Below are 21,330 nucleotides of genomic sequence, written 5' to 3'. Positions count from 1 at the left end.
TTGTCTTCTGAACCTCTGTGGCAACAGGATCTCCATGGAGATTTTTTACCTCTGGCTGATGAAACGGTACCTACCTTTGGTGTCCAGTTGTCCGTTTAGCTGTGAGTGGCCAGAGTCAGTGAGGACCATCGCAGAAGCTCATGACCCTGACTGAAAGTCAGGAGCAACTCTGCTCTGACAATGATTATTTACCGTTTTCCCATGTTACATGCTGTATTTGGTCATGTTCAGTAACTCTGTAGTAATCAGACAAGATGGAACGGCGGCTTGTCAGCTGATTTAATTAAAACCACATTGCTTTTTTTTTTTTTTTTTATTGCCTCTCACACATCATTAATATTCTGTCTAAGACGCGCCTGCAATCTAAAGATCGGAATCAGTCTCATTGTGCTCTTTCCAAGCTTGAATTCCCAGACACACAAACCTGGGAAAGAATTTTAAAGGGACAGGTAATAGTTAGAAGCTAATTTGATTACATTGAAATGGACCAGTCATTGGTCCAAATAAATGCTTATTAAGGGACCAGTCTTTCAGGTTGCTTTTAAATGCAGTGCAGCTTTGCTTCCATGGATATGAGTGGGAATAGAATATATTTAGGATTTCCCAGGAATCAGGTCTTTGCTCTGCAGAGTTCTGCTCATTCAAATGGTTGGTTATGCAAATATATTAAAAAGATTTGAGTAAATAAAACTGCACCCTTTTTAGCTCGGTTTGTTATTTACATATTTAGCAACAATGTTATATCATCCCTTTTCTGGGGTGCCAGGTAAGATCCATTTCACAGTGACAGTGTATCAGCCAGCATATGCACTCAATTTACAACCAGATTACAAGTAAAAAAAACACACCCTAGCATTTAAAATTACATACAGCAGTTTATTTAAACAGCGATTAACTTTCATCAATGGTATGTGTATTTCTGTTTTCTTTAAGAAAGCTGCCATTCTCAATCACAGCTGCAGCCCTCCTGCAGCACCCAGTTACTCAGTGACTTGAACCGAGCTTTACAGATATTTCACAACCAATTACCGTGCGAGTTTCTTAGGTTAAAATTAAGGCAACTGCAGTCAACAACCACTGCTGAATGAAGGTAAAAGCTTGAGAACATTTTGCATAACAGTCATCAGCGTAGCTGATAGCTATTACAGTGTTCTTGTGCAGTAAGCCTACGCAGATACTATCTCTCTTGCCTGTCTGTTCCAACATGCATCTCATCTCATTTGCAACCCTTTGCTTTAATTAGCTGAAGTCTTTGCTTCAGTCTTTCATATGTCAACCAGCCTGTGTACACTTCCATATTTTTAATCAGTAGCCTGTTGTCTTTACTTTGTCATTCGCACTAGCATATAAATCTGCCCTTCTTATGATCCTCACTGCTTGGTAGAAGTCAAAACATGCTGTTTAATTTTCCTGTTCACTGATTTCCATTTGTTTCATGTTCAAATGCTGGCTCTTTTCCCCCTTTTGGGCATGCTGTGAGCATTAAACTTAGTGATTAAATGCCAAAAATCCAGTCCTTTTCCCCTTCCGTGCCCACGGATGGGTCATCCTAACCCCTGCTCGGATGCTTACCTCAACAGCACGCCCTGTGCGTGTGCAGCCAGCCTACATGGGGCTAGCTGCACGGGACCGCCAGAGGCTGGCAGAGGTTAGCTAATGATGGCTAATGAAACAGGTGCAAAACTTCTGTGCTCTCCTAGGGTTGGGGCTGGCTTCTCGCCGCTTGTCATTTTTTAATCTACTACAGCAGAATATTTCATTTCACCCATGACACTGTCAAATCCTGAGGCATCAAGGCTTGAAAATAATCGGACATAGAAGAATGAGAGAGGGACATGTGGCTGTCCTCTGGCTTTCAATTTTTCTGGTTCACTGGGGGGGAATCCGAGGTTGTCTGTAGCTGTCTGATGGGTGGGGTGGCTGGCCCTGACATCTGTGCGTGTGGCTGATCCCCAAACTGAGCCTGGAGGGTGTTCAGGATGTCATCTAGCTTCTGGTCCATCTGTGTGACCTGTTAAGGAATCAGAAAGCAGACGAGCTGTCAAATGGTTGTACATACTGCTGGTGAGAGGCATTCGCTGGCCAAAAGCTCTGGATGGATAAAGCCTGGCAGGGAGCATGGGCATCCAAGAACCACCAGCTCCACTGAGGTTTTTCCAGCCTGTTGCTCTGGAAAGATTGAATGACATTATGAAATCACAGGGAAAGGTGTAAAGCCATGTGAAGTGGCAGCAGGACAGGACACTGATGGCCCGAGGACTGGACTGCTTGAGTCAGCCATTTTGTCTCTCAGCCTCTTCTCAGGTTTGCCAAATTCTTCCAGTGATGATACATCCTGTAAATATCTGCCCTGAAACTCCCTTTTACTCTTCGGTTTATCGTGAATGTTTTTTTCCCACTACCTCTCCCAGTGCTTCACCACCCTTAGTTGCAGGACATCATGCTTTCCATGACTGTCTTGGGAAATGAAATAGCTCCCCTCCCTTCGCACTGTAAATAGATGCCTCCATGATACATGTTACAGTCAGAGATCCCACCAGATATGGTGTTTATTCCCATGCATTGTTAGGAGGATAGCCTACTAAAAACCACATAATAATACCAATGACTTCGTTAAAAAAAAAGAACAACTGCTCTATAGGAAGCTTGACATGTTAATCCCTCCTCTTGTTTCTTTGCTTTCCAGCTGAAATTTCTCAGGCATAGTCCCTCAGCAGAGTCGCCTGTCCTAGTTATTTTTAAGCAGGGAAAGGCAAATCTGGATTTTTAAAGGGAGACTGCTCTCATACATCTTACTGCTTGTTTGAAATTCTGGCCTTTTCTAGGAGTGCTGAGCAGACATTATCCCACTGTGTGGGCAGGGCTTCCCTTCACTGCAAGTGGCATCCAGCTCCCCTTAGCATCAGGCTGTGGGACAGGCTGGGGTTGGCCGACTGCTCCAGCTTGCTCTAACGGCAAAACTACGGCCAGCATCATGTAAGCAACTGGGAACGCTTCTAATGATGCTTGAATACAGTGCAGCTTTGTGTAATAGATGAGCTCAAGAAAAATGAGCATTTTGAAGAACATTGGATGGTTCACTTTACAGTTATCTGCTGTGAAACTCTGAGCCTCTGAAAACCGTGATCTGTCCCAGTGGGTCTAATAAACTTTGATAGCAAACCTTTTAAAGTGATATCAGATCTAAACTGAGCTTTCATTAAAAAGGGAGACAGAGAGAATGAGAGAGAGAAGGATTTCAGCCTTTTTCTGTGCAAAGATAACTGAAAATAGTCATTCACAGCATGGACTGAAAGTTTAGCAAGCTGAGATTGCTTTAAAAACTAAGGCAAAGAAAATCCTTATCCGCTTTCCCCTCCTCTGCCTTTTCTCACTCCAAGTGTCGGCTCCTCTGGGGGCCCCTCAAACCTCAAGGTACCAGGAGCTTATTGAAGTTGTATCATTTTGGCAACCATTATTGTCTCCTGTATACAGCCTACTGGGGGGAAGGAGGAGTGGAGTATCTCTCCCAGCTCACGGTGGGAGAGATGTGCTCACCTCTCATTCCTACTTTCATGGCTACTGTCTTCTAGTAGAAAAGCCCTTCTCCCTGCCTCTGCTACGGAGTGGGTGCGGGTTATCTGGGGCAGTATTTTCAAGAAGCAAGGAGGGAGTATTTAGAGCATGAGTGAGGCAGCATAGCCCTTTACTATGATTTCTGCTTTCAAGTGCATGGCCGGCACTGCCTGAGCAGTGACCTGGTGTGTGGGCGCGGGAGGATGGAGGCTGCTCACTGCAGCCCACCCAGGTGTGGGACAGTGCTGCCAAGCCTGGTTTTGGGATGAGTCACAGCTGAACAGCAACTCGGGTAGATACTGATGCTCTTTGATCGAGCAGAAGGGAACTGGCAAAGGCTGTGTCTGGTAGAGATGCAGCCACCTCCCGGCCAGCCTGACCCCACGCTGCCAGGAACATCTCTGCCTTTTCCCATACCTGACGAGCTGCTGGGAGAGAGTGGTCGGTGCTGCTGGGGCAGGTCTCTGCCTCTGGTGTGGTCACAGACAGCAGCACTGACAGTGCTCTCATCTTGGGAACCACAGCTACATACTCTGCTCAGCATTAACTTGGTTGGAAGTCTGGAAGTCACTAGTGGTTTAAGGGTTAAGCAGCATGGAATTAATTTAAAAACCACAGCCTTTATTTTCGCCTCCATTCTTGAAAAGCCTGTTTGGCTGATGCTGGTAATGACTCAACAGAATCTTTCTTAAGCAGAAATGTTGCACGGAGCAGAAACTAAAGCAGAACTAATACATTAGAGTAGGGTAAAAAGAAGTGTAGGCAGGGAATTGGGATCAGGCAGATGAAAGATCTTCTGGGGCTTTCTTTTGTGAGGCTTTGTTGATTTTGATCTGCATGCTTCATCTTAGATAAGCTATGCCTGCATATTCCATATCATTTAAACTTGCTGTATTTCTCTGTATTTTGCCAGCTCGGTGAAAGAATGCGATGGGGAATAATTTTAGGCACTTTTCTTTCCAGGAGAAGAGGGGGGTGGAAAATATAAATATTCATTTGTAGGGAGGGAAAATGAGAAATTCATACATAAGGGAGTAGATTACACTTCTGTCACACCTGCCACACAGGGATCTGCATACATTGCCTGAACATTAACAAACGAAGCTGCTCAGTTGTCCTGTGTCAACTGTGTACATGGGAAGGTTTTAATGATAATTTTTGAAATTAGAAGCAGGATCCTGCAAAATTAAGGAGTCCAGAAGAAGATGTGGCCAGTGGCAGATCTCTCCTAATCCTTAGCTTTGTATTTTATACACAGGCTCAAGCCACCACTTTCTGGATTCAGGTGCTCTAAAAATATGCCTTACTTTCAACATGCAACTAGAATGGTAAAGCTTCGGTCAGAAAGACAAATTCTTAAGTACCTCGTCAAATCGGAGCCTATTAAAAAGGGGTCAGATTTAGAGGCTGGTTAGCTGTGATTAAGGAGTGACAAAAGGAGAGCTGTGGGCACTTCAAGGCTTCACTGAAGTCAGTAGGATGACTCGCAGGGTTAGAAGACTTTTCACATGGGTGAAAGCTTTTCACAAAACAGTCCTGGTTTTAGGTTTCTCCAAAACCACCCAGCAGCTATTACTTTCCTTAAGCCCAAACCGAACAAATTGCCCGTTTTGAGCAACGCACCCAGGCAAGCATGTGGGCAAAGGGTTAAATTGTGCAACGTGTTTTTCAGCTGAGTAAAGTGAGAAGCCATCCAGGGCTGGCTGCAGTTTCCAGAGAGATGTGATATGGCCCTCACAGGCTCAGTGGAGACAGGTGAGTTTGGCAGCTGTCCACGGGCAAATGGCAACAAAACTTCTGTTCTCCCACATCACAAAAGCGCTCCGGAGACAATCTATAAAATTGTTAAAATGCTTTTATATCCTTTCAACTGCCCTGTAGAAAGGAGACTTGCAAAAGCAGTTTAAAATATTACACTGTTGTTATTGGGGCTATGAGGTGAGCTGAAGGAGTGTTGAAATATATATTCATTTTAACATCCCCCCATGAAAGGGGGCTGGACTCCATGGTGACATGCAGGGCTGTTAGACAAAGAAAATGTCTTGCAGCCAGCTCCAGTGAGTCACAGCAAGCATGAAGGGGAACTGGGTCACTCAGCCTCTGGGATGCAGGGTATCCCTGCCCTTCACCTGGACCGCCAGGTTGGCTTTCAGTACCTATGTGCTGTTTGATGTTGCTTTTGAGCCTCTGTTTGTGAAAGCCGGCATCTCTAAATACCTCTTTTTACCTCGGTGGGCTCCTTCCTCAGTGGGGAAGGGGACCCTAGGAGTGGCAGCGGCATGGGAGAGGAGGGCTGGATCGTGCTGGGGATTTGCCGCATGCTGGACAGATTCCTAGCTCCCCTGAGAGCTTTTTCCTGACATGTTTTGCACATGCACACCATAAACAAAACGCATGTGTGGAAAACTCAGTTGGTTAGCCACATGGTCTCCCCCAAATCCTCTTACTTTAAGCCAGAAAAACGCGGCCCCCCCCCCCCCATCCCCATTTTTGTCTATCTTTCTAATATGATTTCTGGAGGCTGGGAAAGCAAGTATCAATTATGTGCACAACACACTGACTTGGACTATTTCCAGAGGAGTAGCAGAACGGGAAGATGGTCTGCTGGAGCACTGAAGTAAATCTGTAAACCCACAAACATGCTCATATGTTGCTAAGTAGGTGGAGCTTTGTATCAAAAGCTAAACCCCATAAATCAAATAAAGTTGCTGTCACCTCCTTAAGGCTATGCCTATAGAGGTCCTACATAAACTGATCAAAATGGCTGAGCTGTACAGCCTTTGTGCAGTTGTCTGCAACATGTCTGGGCTGCTGGTACCAGGGATGCAGCACGAAATGGAGGAGGGAGAGAAGACAGCCCAAATTGTGTTACCAATCAAAATGTCATGGAGCAACAGCAAGTTCTGCTTTTGGTTAAGCTGGATTGACTTTGTCTTCCTGTTTGCTTCACTCAAGTGGGAAAAACTATGAAGCTGTGCCCACAGGACAGCCCAAGGTGTCATGGCGGGGTGGGGACTGGAAAAAGCCACTGCATCTTTGAGCCCCTGCTATCAAAGTCACTGTACAATGGGTGTTTTGATTCTGGAAGCCCCACAAGACATCCAGGCTTCCTCTCCTCGACATGTAGCCCTCATCCCACAACAAAGTGCACACCTAAGTACACATGACCAAAAGCCACCAAAGCATAGTGGGCCACCGGAGGCAAGCAAGGGCATTCACAGAGTCTCTGCAAGGTGTTATGTGATATTTTCCAGATATTTCCACTGACACTGCAAAGTCAACCACATCTGGGGCCAGAGCTGCCGTGGCCATACAAATACAACATCGCAGCCCAGGGTTTCCAAACCACCAGAGTCCTCAGCTCAGCCCACTGAACACTCCTTCTTGGTCCAACTCTGGGCTGACACGTTTACCACCACGTAGTCATACCACCCACCCCCCACCACTCCAGTTTCCTCTGTTTCCAGCCCTTGCTACAGGTCCTGGCTCCCAAGGTAGCTAAAATGAAGCAGGATCCACTCACTGCAGATCTGGCTTAGAAACACTTGATTTGAGGGCTTTAACACCAACTGCTTGAAAAAGAGTCATCTGATGGGTAGGATTTATTTTGTGTGGAGAGAAGAATGCATGTGAACCTTTGTCTGCCATGAGCTATTCTACCTGCACGTACTTATTTCCAAATATTCCCAGCTTGTTATCTGTGATAGGTCACCTAAGGTCTAGTTCATAGTAGAAAATGGTATTTAGTAAAATCAGATGTGCTGAACTAGTTGCAATCCATTTTATGGATGCGTCCATTTCTGGCTCGTGTAACATATTGATTTAGCTTAAGCTTGTTATCCAGAAATTTGTGCCATTTTCTCCTGTTGACCAAGGCTGTCACACGATTTTTCTTCTCATACCAGATGGTGGACTGATTTGATTAGATCCTGTAAAGCCTATGTTTAGCTTTATATTGCACATCTGGTCTTGTAGCTTCTCTCTGCATACACCCAATTATTCAAACTTAGTAATTGCCTAGCATACAGTTTGGTCTGAATTGTTTATTTTAGGAATAGCTTTATTTTTTAGCATGTCCCTGAGTGGATTTATTGCTGTCCAGGGACTGCTGATTCTGGGGAGGGAAATCTTTTCTCTACAGCACCGCATGCAAAGCTGGCTCCTTCTCACCTTGCTTGTCGCCTGGTAGAGAAATTTCACCAAGGTGAAATGCTGAAGCCACTGAATTTTTTTTTTTTTTTTTTAGCATGGCCAGACAATGCACATGTTGATGTAGCCTATTGGTAGCTGTCTGTGAGGAAGCAAATAGTCACACCAGCCATAGATACCGCAACTAGTTTGGAAAGATCTCTCTTGTGCAAGGTGCGGCTCTAGTGCAGCCTCTGTGAGCTTGGTCCAACAAAGTGCTTATGGATGTGTTAGCTTGAAGCATGTGAAGAGCCTTGCTGAGTTCACCAAATATTTAAGTGCTTTGCTGGACTGGAGCCAGAATGGTCAACAGTGTGCAAGACTATACCTTTCAGGATAAGCTTTTGGAGTCTCCTAAAGTACTCATACACGCATCTGCACAAAAATATACCTACACCAGCATTTTTTAAGTCTCTGAGGAGTCTCATGAAGTGACTTTGGCATTCACACCAGCAGAGAACTAGCAGCTTCTCTCTCCTCTAAAAACAACAACAACAACAACAAGAAGAGGGCTTTGATGAACAGGCTTCCATTAACTGACTGGTGTTGGGATGAGTTGTAACAGATTTGGAATTGGCCTCAATCCTAAACCGATGCTGTATCCCAAAGCAAGGTTGCCAGGTGGCACGCACACAGGGAAACATCTCACTGTGGTATGTCAATGTCTCATAGCCAACTGCCAGCACTCCTTGCCCCAACACTGAGCCATGCAGCTCCTCGCTTCATTCTGCTGAGGGTGCAAACAGTGCAGAAAGACCAGCTTCCGTCAATGGGAGCTTTTGCCACTAACCTCAAAGGTCCAGTAAGCAGATACATGAGTAGAAGCTACACAAACCTCACCTCCATGACAGCCTGTTCTTCTGGCAGACCCAATTCTCCATGAACATCAAAATATATATAAACCAACAGCCTTGTTTGACTTATTCCGTGTAGCCCTTAGCAGATATCAGTTGTTTATTTTCATTCCATGAAACTTATCTAGATAAGTCCACGATTTTCCAGGCCTCCCTTCCTTTATCCCAAACATCCCCACCCATTCTTAGGTCAGGTGTTATAACCTTTGGTGGCCTAGTATATAGTAATCTTTATTTTAAGTATAGCTTCATTTATTTTGTTTTCCATCTACCTTTCCTGTTTAAATGAAAACACAAACGTCTATCCCTCTGCACTTAGTTCCCGGGGTATTTCCTGTCAGTACCCTTTTGGTGAGCATTATATTTTTATATTTCCCATGCCACAGTTGCACTGAGGAACCTCTGCAGCAAGACCTGTGTCCATGGTTGCTGCTTCTGGTGTAAGATGCCATTTGCTTAATCACTAAGTAACTGTCAAGACTTCAGCCCTGGGTTGCTAAAGCAGGCCTGGTCAGTACGCAGATTATGTTAGCAGTGTCACTGCTTCAGGGAAGGTGTGATTTTATTTTATTTTTAAATGAATCCTGGCTTCCTAAGCAAGTGAGGTTTAGCTGATGGTGTATCTGTGTATACGTTGCCACAGCAGCTTTGGAGTAAGCTGGCCAGCTTCAGACACATTTACCAGAGAGACAGAGTCCATACAGATAAAAAGTTTGGACAAATTTCTGAAAGACCGGTACTTGTGCAGAAGACAGACATCCAAATTAGTGCCTCATTGAAGGAAGGGCAGAAGAGGAAGGTGAACTGTTTTATTAGACCCCGGAGAATCCACACAGGATGCCCTGACCACAGGAAAAGCTTTATTCAGCTCTTGCCCCTTATTAGCCTCGGATAATCAACCACAAAATACAGAGCCACAGGAAACCAGGCAGCATAATTTCTACTGCTCCCAGAAGTACTTGTTGCTAGCTGAAGAAATTCGAGTGGTGACACACTTTGAGTGGACAGCACAGTAACTTTCCACAGCCACCGTGGTGCAGCAGCGCTTGGCTGCTGGCGGTGAGTAACTGCTGCTGGAGTTTGTCTCATTTTAGCTATTTGCACATGCACCTGTGTGTCTATTTGCAGCCGGTGCTTTGAAAGGTTTGGTTTTTCCCCCTGATTTTCCCCTGGTAGGTAAATCAGACTTTGCAGAACTCTCTTACTCCTGATTTACATACATAAATGGTTATTTTTGTTGTTGCAGGACGTTTCAGTCTTCACCCTCCTCCAGATCCTGCTCAGATCCTCCCTGTAATCTTGCCATCTCTCTTTGCGACATCGCTCCTCAGCCACACCCTGGATGACGCACTGCCATTTCTCAGCTCCTTATATTGTGTGGCTACAAGTCCTGCTGCAAAACCAGCATGGAAAGAAACAACACACAAAAATAACAAAGCTAGTCCAGCCTCAAAGGTGGATATGCAGCTACTGTGAGTCACACCCTAATTTCACAATAAAGCAGCCTTGGAACTTACGCTCCAAGATGCTGATTAATTTAATTTAATTTTTAAATCGCTAAACCATACTGGACAGAGAGAAACACGAAAAAGAAAATGCAGCACTGAGTATTTAAGTGGTGCCAAAGGAACACTGAGAAAGAAGTGACCTTAGTCTTTACACTAGATGGATGCGATAAGCTCAGCGTTTCAGATGGGTGTGATGAACTCAGTGTTTGCGCCTCACCTAACCCTTTGAAGAGATGGTATCGAGCCTTCTATGCTCTGATTATTTTGCCTTTACTTTTGCTTTTTTGAGCTCTATTAAATCCTCCTCCATGAAAGCAAAATCTAACCCCACCAGCCTCATGGGTAGATAGGCTTCACCAGGTCCTGTAATGGGGAGGACACTTCGGACTGTGCTGCAGCTGGTTTGTTTCTCCTTGGCTTAGCTGCAAGGATTACTTACCGATACTGAAATCAGTGAGCGAATTCCCTTAATCCAAGCCCATTGACCTGGCACCTGGCTAAGGCAGCATCTAGTTAGCACAGCTGATAGACTGTGTACGACGAGGTAGCTTTGTATACTTTATTACAGGTACTGATACACAGCTGCCCTCCATTGACACTCACACACCCAAAGCTTTACTTCAATTTATCAGTCCATCTTATAGATTGGCATGAAAGGCAAAGAGAAAGGGAGGGAGGGAGTGTTATTATTGGGAGGAGCGCTGGCATTATGGTGATGGTGATCTAGATAGCAAGACATGTAGGTACTAGAAAAGTTCCAGGCAGTTCTTGTAGGACTAGACCAGCACTTCATAAACCCAAGTCTCGTAAACCTGAATCCAGCCTACTCCCCAGCACAGCCTTCTTGCATTGAGGACAAGTCACCTCCTGGATGAGCCTCCTCAAAGTTTGTTAACCACAAGGATCAAATAATCGGCCATTTCTTATCTTTCTGACATGAAATCACAAATTGGATAGGTTTGAGTCTTGATACAAAAAGGGAAGACACAAACCTACAAAAGATAAGAGTAATCTAAAATAGGGACTGAAATGTTTGCTGTAGGAAAGAAGGATGCTGTACTGGAAAAAAGATCAGTCCCTGTTGGAAGCAGACAGGAGGAGAGAAGACGGTGGTGCTCCTTTGTCTTTCCTACCATTGGCTTTTTGAGGGTTGACGTGGACATGGCAGGGCAAGGCTGGAAGTGTGGCATGGTGGTCATGGCAGGGGAAAAAAAAATAGTTGGGAAGCAAAAAGATGATTGTCTGGAGATCAGAGGGTGTCACTGGGAGACCACCATCTGGGCTTCTGTTTTCAGCTCTGCGAGAGAATCTTCACAGCATTTCAGCCAGACCCTGTATGTAGCAAAACTAAGGGCTGGGCTGTGCACGAATTTGTGCTGATGTCAGGAAATGAAGCCTACGACATGCCTTTCGTTATTCCAGGCGAACCTGTGCCTGGTCACTCATTTTGATGTGCCCTATTTCAGTAAAAGTGATGAAGTAAGCTTGATCTAAGGGAAAGTGAAAACCATACATTTGTACTGTGCACTGTTGAAAAGGGTGAATGAAAACTTCTGCCCTTATTTCTTCTCGACTCTGCATGGGACGAGTCTCTAGGGACACCTTTATGTAACAAGTTCACTGAAACTCCCACACCCTTTGAAGGATGCCGCAAGCCTTGCTTAACACACACCGTGCAATTTGAGGAAGAAGCTACAGAAGCGCGATGTGGTGTCATGTATTTAAATCATGAGGATTACAAAACACCACTGTTTGCTCATTAAAATACAGAAACCCAGAGCAAGTAAAATATTATCAGGCAGTGCTGATCGGGGGTGTAGCAGTTCTTGACTGTTACTGATTGAAACATGCTTTGCTGAACCCTTTGGTTTTAGCCTGTCTGGCTTATCTGTCATTTGAGGGATTTTACTAGCTTGCTTGTGTATAGCAGACCTGATTAGCAGCACTAACACACATATTTTTAATGAATTCTTGAAAGTCCCGGCGAGTGGGTGGACTCTGGACTGTCTTGTCCGGTTTTGCAGGCACAGTGACCTGACATTAAGGGTGTCTGTCTGTCTGTCTGTTCAGTCACACCAAGCCACAGCATTTGGTCCCAGATCAGCAAAAGCCACAGGCATAAATTGTGCCGGAAAAGCAACTGCTCAGCAAGAAATGGTTCGTGACTCGAGCTGAGATTGCTCAGCACCTGGAAAGGTCTGAGCAATACGTGGGGTGTGACAATGTAAATCAGCGCATAAACTGGCTATAGCTACAGTAACTGGATTCAGAACATCACAGGGAGAATGAATTTGGCTGGATTTATCTTCTTCTCCTTCCCAAGCTAGAGAATTAATTGCATAATATGCTCTGTAGCTAAAGAGATGTCCATGGCATTTGAAACACTGTCTGAGAACAGGAGACTGAGTAAAGCAGATTTTCCAAATTCAGAATCTCAATGGTGTACATTTTGCATTTCTTTTGTGCTTGAAAAATAACAACGTATTTTGAAAAATCAGCATGGCTACATCCCCAGGGGAGACTCAAATAGAGCATTAATTAAAGTAAAGAAAGGGAGGTGTCTTATTTGAACTCTGCTGAGCTAGATGGATTACCTATGAAAGCTGGCATTGACAGGACAGCTGTATGAAGAAGCCTGTGGCAGAAGTACCGGTGTCTTATACAAACAACAGGAGACAGGGCGGGAGACACAAAGCCATAATTGCCAGATAGATTTCTTCCTCATGAGGCATATGCTAAGTCAGCATAAACCTGCTTCAGTTTTCTGTTGCAAAGCACTGCACTGTTAATTACAGGGAAAAAAAAATAGTCGGTTATACCTACTATCACTCTTACAGCTCTTTAGCCTTATACTGCAGGGAATACTGCCGGGGAGAAGAGTATTTATAGATCTTGTTCAGAGAAACAATCATTTGTCTCTTCCATGTCTCTTTTTCATATATCATTGCAGAGAAAAAACACAGCAATAAAAGGGGACATGTGTTAACATGAACGTTGAGGTGTAGGAATATGAGAATGGCCTGATGAGATTTCACTGTCCCAGCATTTAGTAAAACAATTTAAACTGGTGCTGCAGTTTAATTAAGATATGGGGTTGCTGGCTTTTTTGAGGTTCTAGAGGTAGAACTGGGAAGCCATGGAGGTCTTTATGCAACTTTCTGGCATGGCAGAAAACATCTTTTTCAGGTCAATAAGCTAAAATTCATTAATAAAATAGGTACCTGTTGGGACTACTGAGAACCCCACAGGTTTAATTGTTCAGCTTCACATCTACTTGCTCTTTCATTACTTATACTCACCATCAACTATGACTTTGATCTACTAACTCAATATAATCTCTAATACGTCTAAGCCATATTTAAAAATGCCTGGGTTATTTGTTATTCTGCAGTGTTCCTCATCCCTTCAGAGCAAGCTTGTTTGACTCCATATGGAACTAATTATCAGTGAGAAGGAAAAAAAGATATCTATCTTTTTGCTAATTAATACTTTAGAAAGCTTTCACTTTCCTGTTTTAATGCATATTACAAATCCCAGCTGTGACTGGGTGCTTGTCTTTCTGCACTGGTACTGTGTAAACCATAAATGACCATCACCGTGAATCCGTGACATTGAGGCTCTGGTTTTGGCTGCCTGACCACTGTGCTTGGCTTCCTTCACTGCATGCCCAGCCCTGAAACCAGGATGAAAGAGCGTGCTAAGCCCTGCTGCTGCTGAAAGGCATGGCCCTGCCCGCCCCAGCTGCACCCTCCTGCCCTCCCTGTGCTCCAAGGGTCCAGCCTTGGCGGAGCTCAGGAGAAAGCCTGGGAGAGCTGTGCAGCACAGCAAAGACTACCCACGTAGGAGAGCTGCCTCCAGCCTGGATCCCGGGGCCATGGCTGCCTCCTCCTCTGTGCTTAAATGACTCTTTTACTGTTTGCAGGTTGCACGGGAAGAATTGGGGTCATATGCTGTGCCCCAGATGAGGCACCGTGCACTCCATCAAAAAAGCTGGGGTTCTTCACCCTGCTTTCCCTTACCTCTGGTAGAGCCAACCGAAATGCCTTACCAGGGGGTAAGGCGCACAACTGCTCTTTTCTAGGAATTTGAGTTAAGGTTTTAATTACTGTTGATAAGGAAGTAGATTTTCTATCATGCAAAAAGGTTCAAAATAAAAAAAATAATCCTCCAGACCCCCAGACCAGGCCAAAGCTGGGTAAAAGCTAATAATTTCTTTGCCATTAAATCTAAACTTTTCCCTTTATTATTTGCTAATAATTTGCAGAAGACTGCGAAATACATGCCCCCACAACTTTTCATTTTGAAAACACTGAAATACCTCAATTCATATCTTCACTTGTTTTTACTTATTGTTCCTAAAAAGTTCATCAAAATCAATATGATTTTTAGTAATACAGCAGATCCTGCAAATTTTGCCAGGGAAGACATGCTTCGATGTAAAAGCCAGCTCTAGGTCAAACACTTGTGACTTATCACATGCCAAAAAGGCACGTGGTCCTGCACAGCCAGCTGGCACAGGAGCCCCAGGAGCCAGCCTCACTTGCACTTGTGGAGAAGTTTGGGAGATCTGCAAGCCAGGAGCCAGGAGGTCACTGCTCCCCTGGGCTGCTGGGTGCTCTGGTAGGGGCGATGTGCCGAGCCCTGTAACAGGCACTGCTCTCCTCTCGCAGTGATGGAGGTGTCCACACCTCTCCCCTCCTGCCCAAAGCAGCCGCGGTGCTTTGCACTGGCTGCCTGATGCCCTTTATCGCAGGCAGGGAGTGGAGGTGGCTTGATCCGCAATACTGCACGATGCATTTATTGGCAGCCAGCTATTTGAAAAGTTCTCTTACACCTTACTAGCCCCAGGTAGAGCCCTGTGTACATCATCCAGGTGCAGGGAATCCCCCAGTCTGGGGAGGCTGTTACTCTCTCTGCTTCTCTGATTTCAACCCTGGTGACCCCACTTACCACCCTCAGGCTGCTTGGCCACGTAAGCATCATTGCTATTTTGGGTCTGAAGCCCTTCACCTCTACCCTCAGCCCTTATAAGAGAGGCAGAGGGAAGCAGGAACTGTGTGTGCAAGGGGGTGACAGTGAGGGGTGGCACATCCGTGCTACCAGCCAAAACACCGTGCCTCCTCCCAGACTCCTGCTCATTGCTTCCTTCCCGATGGCCTCCCCTTGGGCAAGCAAGGGAAGGGATTACTCAGCTGAAGGCAGCTGTGTTGCGTTATCCCAGGGCAGAGCAAATGCCTCAGTACAGGATTTCAGATGCAGTTGTGTTTACCTGCAGCAGTTGAGCACCACCAGTGAACACGGCAATCTGAAATATGGTTTTAAAGCTGGCTGTGGTGCTCATAAGTGGGTCTGCACGGGCAGCCAGGGAAGATTAAATCCTCTTGTTAGCCACAGGGCAGCGTGGTGTGGCAATTAGTATGTTAAGCAGAGCTGAGAGAGACTTTTTAAATGAAACCGAAAACTTGGCTGGCCCCCAGAATCTGCAAAGGTTCAAGAACTTTTCAGTAAACCCGGATTGAGCCTTGGCAGATTTATAATTTCAGGGAGGAACCATTAAAAACACCCTGGTTTGTGCACGATTTTGAGCCCAGACCCGGCCACTCTTGGCACTTTGGGAGTTTTGCTTTGGGTTTTTTGCATACAAATCCAAAACACAATGTAGACTCAGCAGGGAGGAACCAATGCAAACCAAAACTGCTGAGTTTTGCACAGCTCTAATTATAATCTCTTCACAGTCCTGGTTTTATTTATTATTGTTTGTACTGTGGTAGCAGCACGGGGCTCTCCAACCGGCTTCGAGGCCGCGCTGTGGTAGGTGTTGTAAAAGCAGAAGAAGGAGACAGGATCCCCAGCCTGAAGAGTTTATAATCTAAATAAACAAAGAAGATAAAGAATGAGGGAAAGACATAAAACACGTAAGCAAAGTGATTAGGGGGTGTTGGCAAGACAACCGCTTTCGTAGTGTCTTTCTCACCCACACATGAAATTGTGTCCACTTACCCCATAAACTCTTTGGGGTCAGGGCTGTGTTTTCCCGTATGCGAAGGCAGACGGGATGCAAGAAATGCGTGGAGAAATGAAGGTGCTGCGGGGCAGCAGAAGGATTGGCAGCCCACAGGGTGGCCCCGCTGGATTTGGGCAGTGAGGGTGGGAGCCAGAAGCAGGCGATGGGGAGAGCGGCAGGGGGGACAAAGGCACTCCCTAGCTTGGGCCAGGTCAGCAAACCCATCGTATGCACCATGACAACCTGGGACAAGTCACTGGGCTGCTCAATGCTGCACTTTCCTCTAGGGTTGAGCAGGGCTAAAAATGTTTCCCTATATGGCATAATTCTTCCTCGATGTAAACTGCTTTGAGATACTCAGGTGAAAGGTGCTAAAGGAATGCAAAGATTTATTTTTCATAAAACCTCCTCACATATTCTTTTCACTGCCAAGTCAAGGCCTGAAGCCAGGAATTTTAGAGATGCATACATCTCTCTCACTATATATATATGAATATAAAAATATATTTATGAAAGAGGCCAAGGTATATTTTTTAGCAATGAAACCTTAAGTTAGGTTTCCTAAATCTATATATAGGAACTTAAATGAATGGCCAGATTTAAAATCAGGACACTTACTTCTTTAAAACTAGGTTCAGCAGTCTAGCTATAAGTTCTTACTTGAAAATGTTTAGCCACAAACTAGCTGGAAATTTCATATCTTAAAAGAAGTTTGTAATGTCTGGATTTTTTTTTTTTCTTCTAGGATTTAGGTGAAGGTTTGGGCCAGTTATTTTATCCCAATTATTCACCATTCTGCAACTATTAATTAAAACAAACAGCTCTCTGAAGCTATTTCTCACAACGGGGAAGATTTATATCTTGAAACTGAAGCATGTTTGCTCACTGCGTCTATTTTCTACACTGCATAAACATCCAAGTTTGTTATTGCAGCAATCACCAGTGCTGGCTCTCAGAGCTCCTTGCCAGGCTTGTGATATTTATTGTTTGTTAAGCCTCAGCTCCTGGAGTGAAGTGATTAGATGAGAACCTCAGCTTGCAGTTAGAAAAAAAGATGTAACTTTGTGCCGGACCACAGGGTCGGTGAGAGAAACGGGAAAACACGAGCAGAATGTATAGTCAAAGGTCCAGACATCAAAAAGGCGGGCAAAAAAGAAAATCCCACATGTATTATCATTTTTAAAGCCTAAGGACTCCTAAGCTAACCTCCTCCTTATAATTTGGGAGCGGGGGGCTGACTCATGGCTTCTGACTGCCAAGGCATGGCCATGGCGGGGGTTACTCATAGCTGTGTAGCTGCCCAGAGGTTTCTCACCGAGGGGCTGCTCACCCCTCTGCTGAGCTGCACGTGTTTGTTATCACTGGGTGCTGGGCTCCTGCCACTTTTTTTTTCTTTTTGTTGAAAGTTTGAAACAACTTTAGTGAGGTATTCGTTTATGAAAATATCCTGCGCAAGGAATTACACGGACTTGGCAAATAGAGACAATAGGTCAATTCCTGGCCCTTCCAAATCTGACAGGATCCCTTTAGCTTTCAAAAAATGAAGAAAAACAGAACTATTAAAAAGTCTGAGCTGCCAAATAGTCAGTAAGTCTATAACAATGTAAAGCAAATGTAAACATTATATGATGAAATGCATTTTTTGAAAAGCTCTCTTTTCTCAGCAGTTAGATGGGCTTTATATACAATGGGAAGATTCATTCCTGAAGGTAGCTCCAGTGTATGAAACAAACCCCTACCTATCACAGTCTAAAATATCTGTTTTACATGAAGCAGCAACCGAGGCATCACCTTTACCTTGGGAAAAGCTCATTCACCTCCTGATTGATGACGGCTGTAGTGCTCCCTGCTCTGCTCCCTGCCTCACCGTGCCCACAAACCCTCTGGGGAGAGGAGAAAAACACGTCTGCAGGGAAGGAACCATTACCAGTGTAACCAAAGGACATTAATAACAGAAAACCAATGCAAAAAGCACAACAAAAACACAAGCAGGAGAAAAAAAGAGAATGTTTGTGTGTGGAAAAAAGTCATAAGACCTATACAAGGTAATGGTTTCAGTCATGTAGAGGTCTGGCATGCATTGATCATGAAGCTATGGATGGGAGCTGGGGACACAAGCAGGGGTCCATGGGCAGCTCTGGCCAGACCCTGTGCCCACCCATGTCCAAAAGCATGGGGGTGAGCACAACTGCCTCTGCTTTCTCACTGTTACAGCCCTGAGGAAAAGTCCTATTGACACCCAGGGTAATGCTGTGGTGTTTGCTACCCAGTTTCCTATCCACGGGGTGGGATCTGGGCTGGACATACTGGTATTGGCTCTGAATGAAGTACCTGCTTACAGGGGCTTGAGTGCTTGGCAGGATGGCGAGATGATAAGAAAGATGTACACAAACCCCCGGTGACAGTAGTCACAGGTGAGTTGCGCTGCTCACATTTTTTTCCACAAAGGAAGCAGAGGAAAGAACAAATCACACTTGACTTTCCCTTTGAATGGATCCCTGCTGCAGAAAGTGCACTTGCCACACGCTTGCAGTAGGCCTGCAAACCATCATAAGATTCAGCAAATTGCTGCTGGAGGTTCCCCCTTCCTTGCCACTGGGGATGCTATCTGCAGCACCGGGCAATAACCTTCATACCCAAAAGACAGAGTGGATCCCTGGAAAGGCAGTAGGGAGGAACATGGTCTTTTCAGCTGGCTGAATGTATGGTCTATAGCCATGTTGCGATTCATATGGCTTACATTTATTCATTTACATGGGTACAATACACACCTGTCTTTATGGTGCAGTTAAACCTGACTTCTAGTTCACGGTGTGGCTTCAGGAACCTGAACAGTTATAGACCAGCAACAGATGCAGACAGTTACAGCTTAGAGGAGGGATAAATCTCCCCTTACATGAGTGAATAAATGCCAGAATACCCTGAAATCCCACTGTTTACCAGAGAACCTTGCATTATGAATGTGGATCTCTACTGGGGCTAGGGTTCGGCATGCAATAGTGAATTGGTATTGTCCTTTCTGTTTCACACATACTTTGTGAGCTGGTGGAAGACAAATGTTGGACACACTAGTGCCTCAGCTGCTCCAGTACACTTCAGGAACGTAATTCTTTCTATTCCTGCTGTTAATTCAGCAACACGCCTTGCCAATAAACCACAGCAATAGCTGCCTTACAGGTCATCATGGCTACACAAGAGGAAGCAGCTTGCCAACACCAGAAAACTTAGCCACCAACCATGGATGCTCTGGGACAGCCAAATTCTCATGGGCTGTGGCAGCCCTTGCTGAACTGATGTCTGCTGTCCTGGGGCTGAAGGGTTAAGGCATGCTTCCCATATTTCTGGAACCACAGCTGATCAACTCAAGGGTAGGCTGTTATAGTCCTATGATTTTGTGTGTGGTGTTCTGGTCCAGGACGAGTCAGCACTGGGGTGTCCACAGCTGGTAAAACCCATGTCAAGTATCTTTGGTCTGCCGTGTCTCAGCCTGTGTGAACTGCTAGGCAAGGCCCATCATTTTCTTCTCAAGGTTAAAAGGTAGGGCTGAAGTGGCCTCCAGCCAAATCGCCACATAGCCAGTGCTCATGTCCAGAGAGATGTATGAAAGTAAACAGCTTGAACAACTGGGTGCTCACTGGAAGGAAGGACACATGGAAATAGGGCTTTCTGTTTTATTACTCTTTTACAGACAAGTCAAGGGAAAAAGGCAAGTATCCCACATTAAGTCGGAAAATACCTGAGTACAATGCTCAAGGCTGTGGGATGTGCCCTCACAGAAAAGCCCATCACCTAATGCAGCCTTGTTGTTGTCAGAACCACGTAATTAAACTTAAGAACCACTCAAAAATTTGGAGGCTTAAACTCAAGAATGCCGTGCCCAAATTCTGCTGTAAGGACAAAGTGACTTGGGCAGATTTGTAGATTAAAATGGAAATTCCCTCACTGTACTGATTGCTTATGTCACTTTATTTTGTCCTTCACTTTTGAAGAGAACTGTTGTGTGAGCAAACAGAGCTTCAGTTTTCTTGTCGAACTTCTGACGCCAGTGATCTCCACTTACACGCGAAGCAGGGCTATGTGTAAGTCATAGGGTCAATTTGTTTACCTTGCCTGTGGCAAGAGTTGGGTTCATCAGGTTAATTTCAGTAGTTGTTAAAAGGTTTTGAAATTTTTTCTGGTGTCATATGGCTTTTGCTTTTTTTTTCAAAGCAGGGGGTAACCATGGACTGTTCAAAACATAATGAAATAAACAACATTTTTCTGCATCAAGCTCATCCTGCAAATTAATTCATTTGCATTTCTAGCCCTTTCAAGTGAAGGGAAGTCATACAGATGTGAGCAGTCATTTAAGGATTTTAAGGGTTATGGTTCACATCATCCAAAATTGATTCCAGGACTACTCATTCACAGAAAGGGGAAAAATGATGGTGGACATGCTGGTGTGTTGGGAAAAATGTGGGATTTTTGATTTTAAAAATTATTTCACAGCTGCTATTATTTATTTAAGTTCAAAGCCTCTGGGCACATCCACACTGATCTGTTATGAACTCCTCTTTGGCTGATTCTAGCAAAGTTGATTTCAAATTGCTGATTCATCTAATGGGTTTGGACTACTCTTGTTATCCTTTCAGGTAACGGACCATTGAGCCTGCAAACAAGTTTGCTGTCTGCTACCATCAGCTGGTTTACTTCAGATTTCTAAAATTGAGTGTTTCTAGCTCTTGGGGTTTGTGCATATGGAAAAAAGTGAGAACTCAATGGAAATTAGAGCAGCATAATACTCTTTTGGTTGACAACCAGCATGTCTGAAATGCAGTTAATGAGAACTAGTCCTGTATACAGGAACGAGTTAATCCTGAGATAAGTCTCTAATAATTCGCCATTAATCACAGCTATTGATTCTGCTGCCTGGCCTTTGGTGAAATCACTATGCAAAATACCCACAGTGGCAATAGCAACAAAGTACAGTGTTTTCTGGCAGACACTGCAAGCCCCTTCAATGCAGGAAGCAATAGATTATAAACAAGTTTTATTTTAATCCCTGCAGGACATACTGTGAGAGTCCAAGAACAAGACCTATTTTTCTCAAAGCCCTCCAGAGAAAAAAGTTCTTGAGATCCCAATACAATATCAAAGAGATCAGCCAGTAAAGAAAAACTATCTGTTCCTGGCAAGACATCAAAACATTTCCCACAAGTTTATAGTTGTCCAACTGATCATC

At 44.6% G+C, this 21,330-nt stretch overlaps 1 protein-coding gene across 1 annotated transcript in view; it reads right to left on the bottom strand.

Moving 5' to 3' along the window:
• Positions 1-695: 695 nt before the first annotated feature.
• Positions 696-21,330, bottom strand: part of LOC102058980 (potassium voltage-gated channel subfamily KQT member 1-like) — a 510,914-nt gene continuing 490,279 nt past the window's right edge. Inside the window, exon 17 of the mRNA XM_027815098.2 lies at positions 696-2,011. Within this exon, the coding sequence (XP_027670899.2) occupies positions 1,856-2,011 (156 nt within the window). The 3' untranslated portion in view covers positions 696-1,855. The remainder of the gene's footprint in view (positions 2,012-21,330) is intronic.

Source organism: Falco cherrug, chromosome 5 (assembly GCF_023634085.1).
Source record: "Falco cherrug isolate bFalChe1 chromosome 5, bFalChe1.pri, whole genome shotgun sequence".
Taxonomy (NCBI): domain Eukaryota; kingdom Metazoa; phylum Chordata; class Aves; order Falconiformes; family Falconidae; genus Falco; species Falco cherrug.
This window is presented reverse-complemented; position numbering and strand designations above follow the sequence as displayed.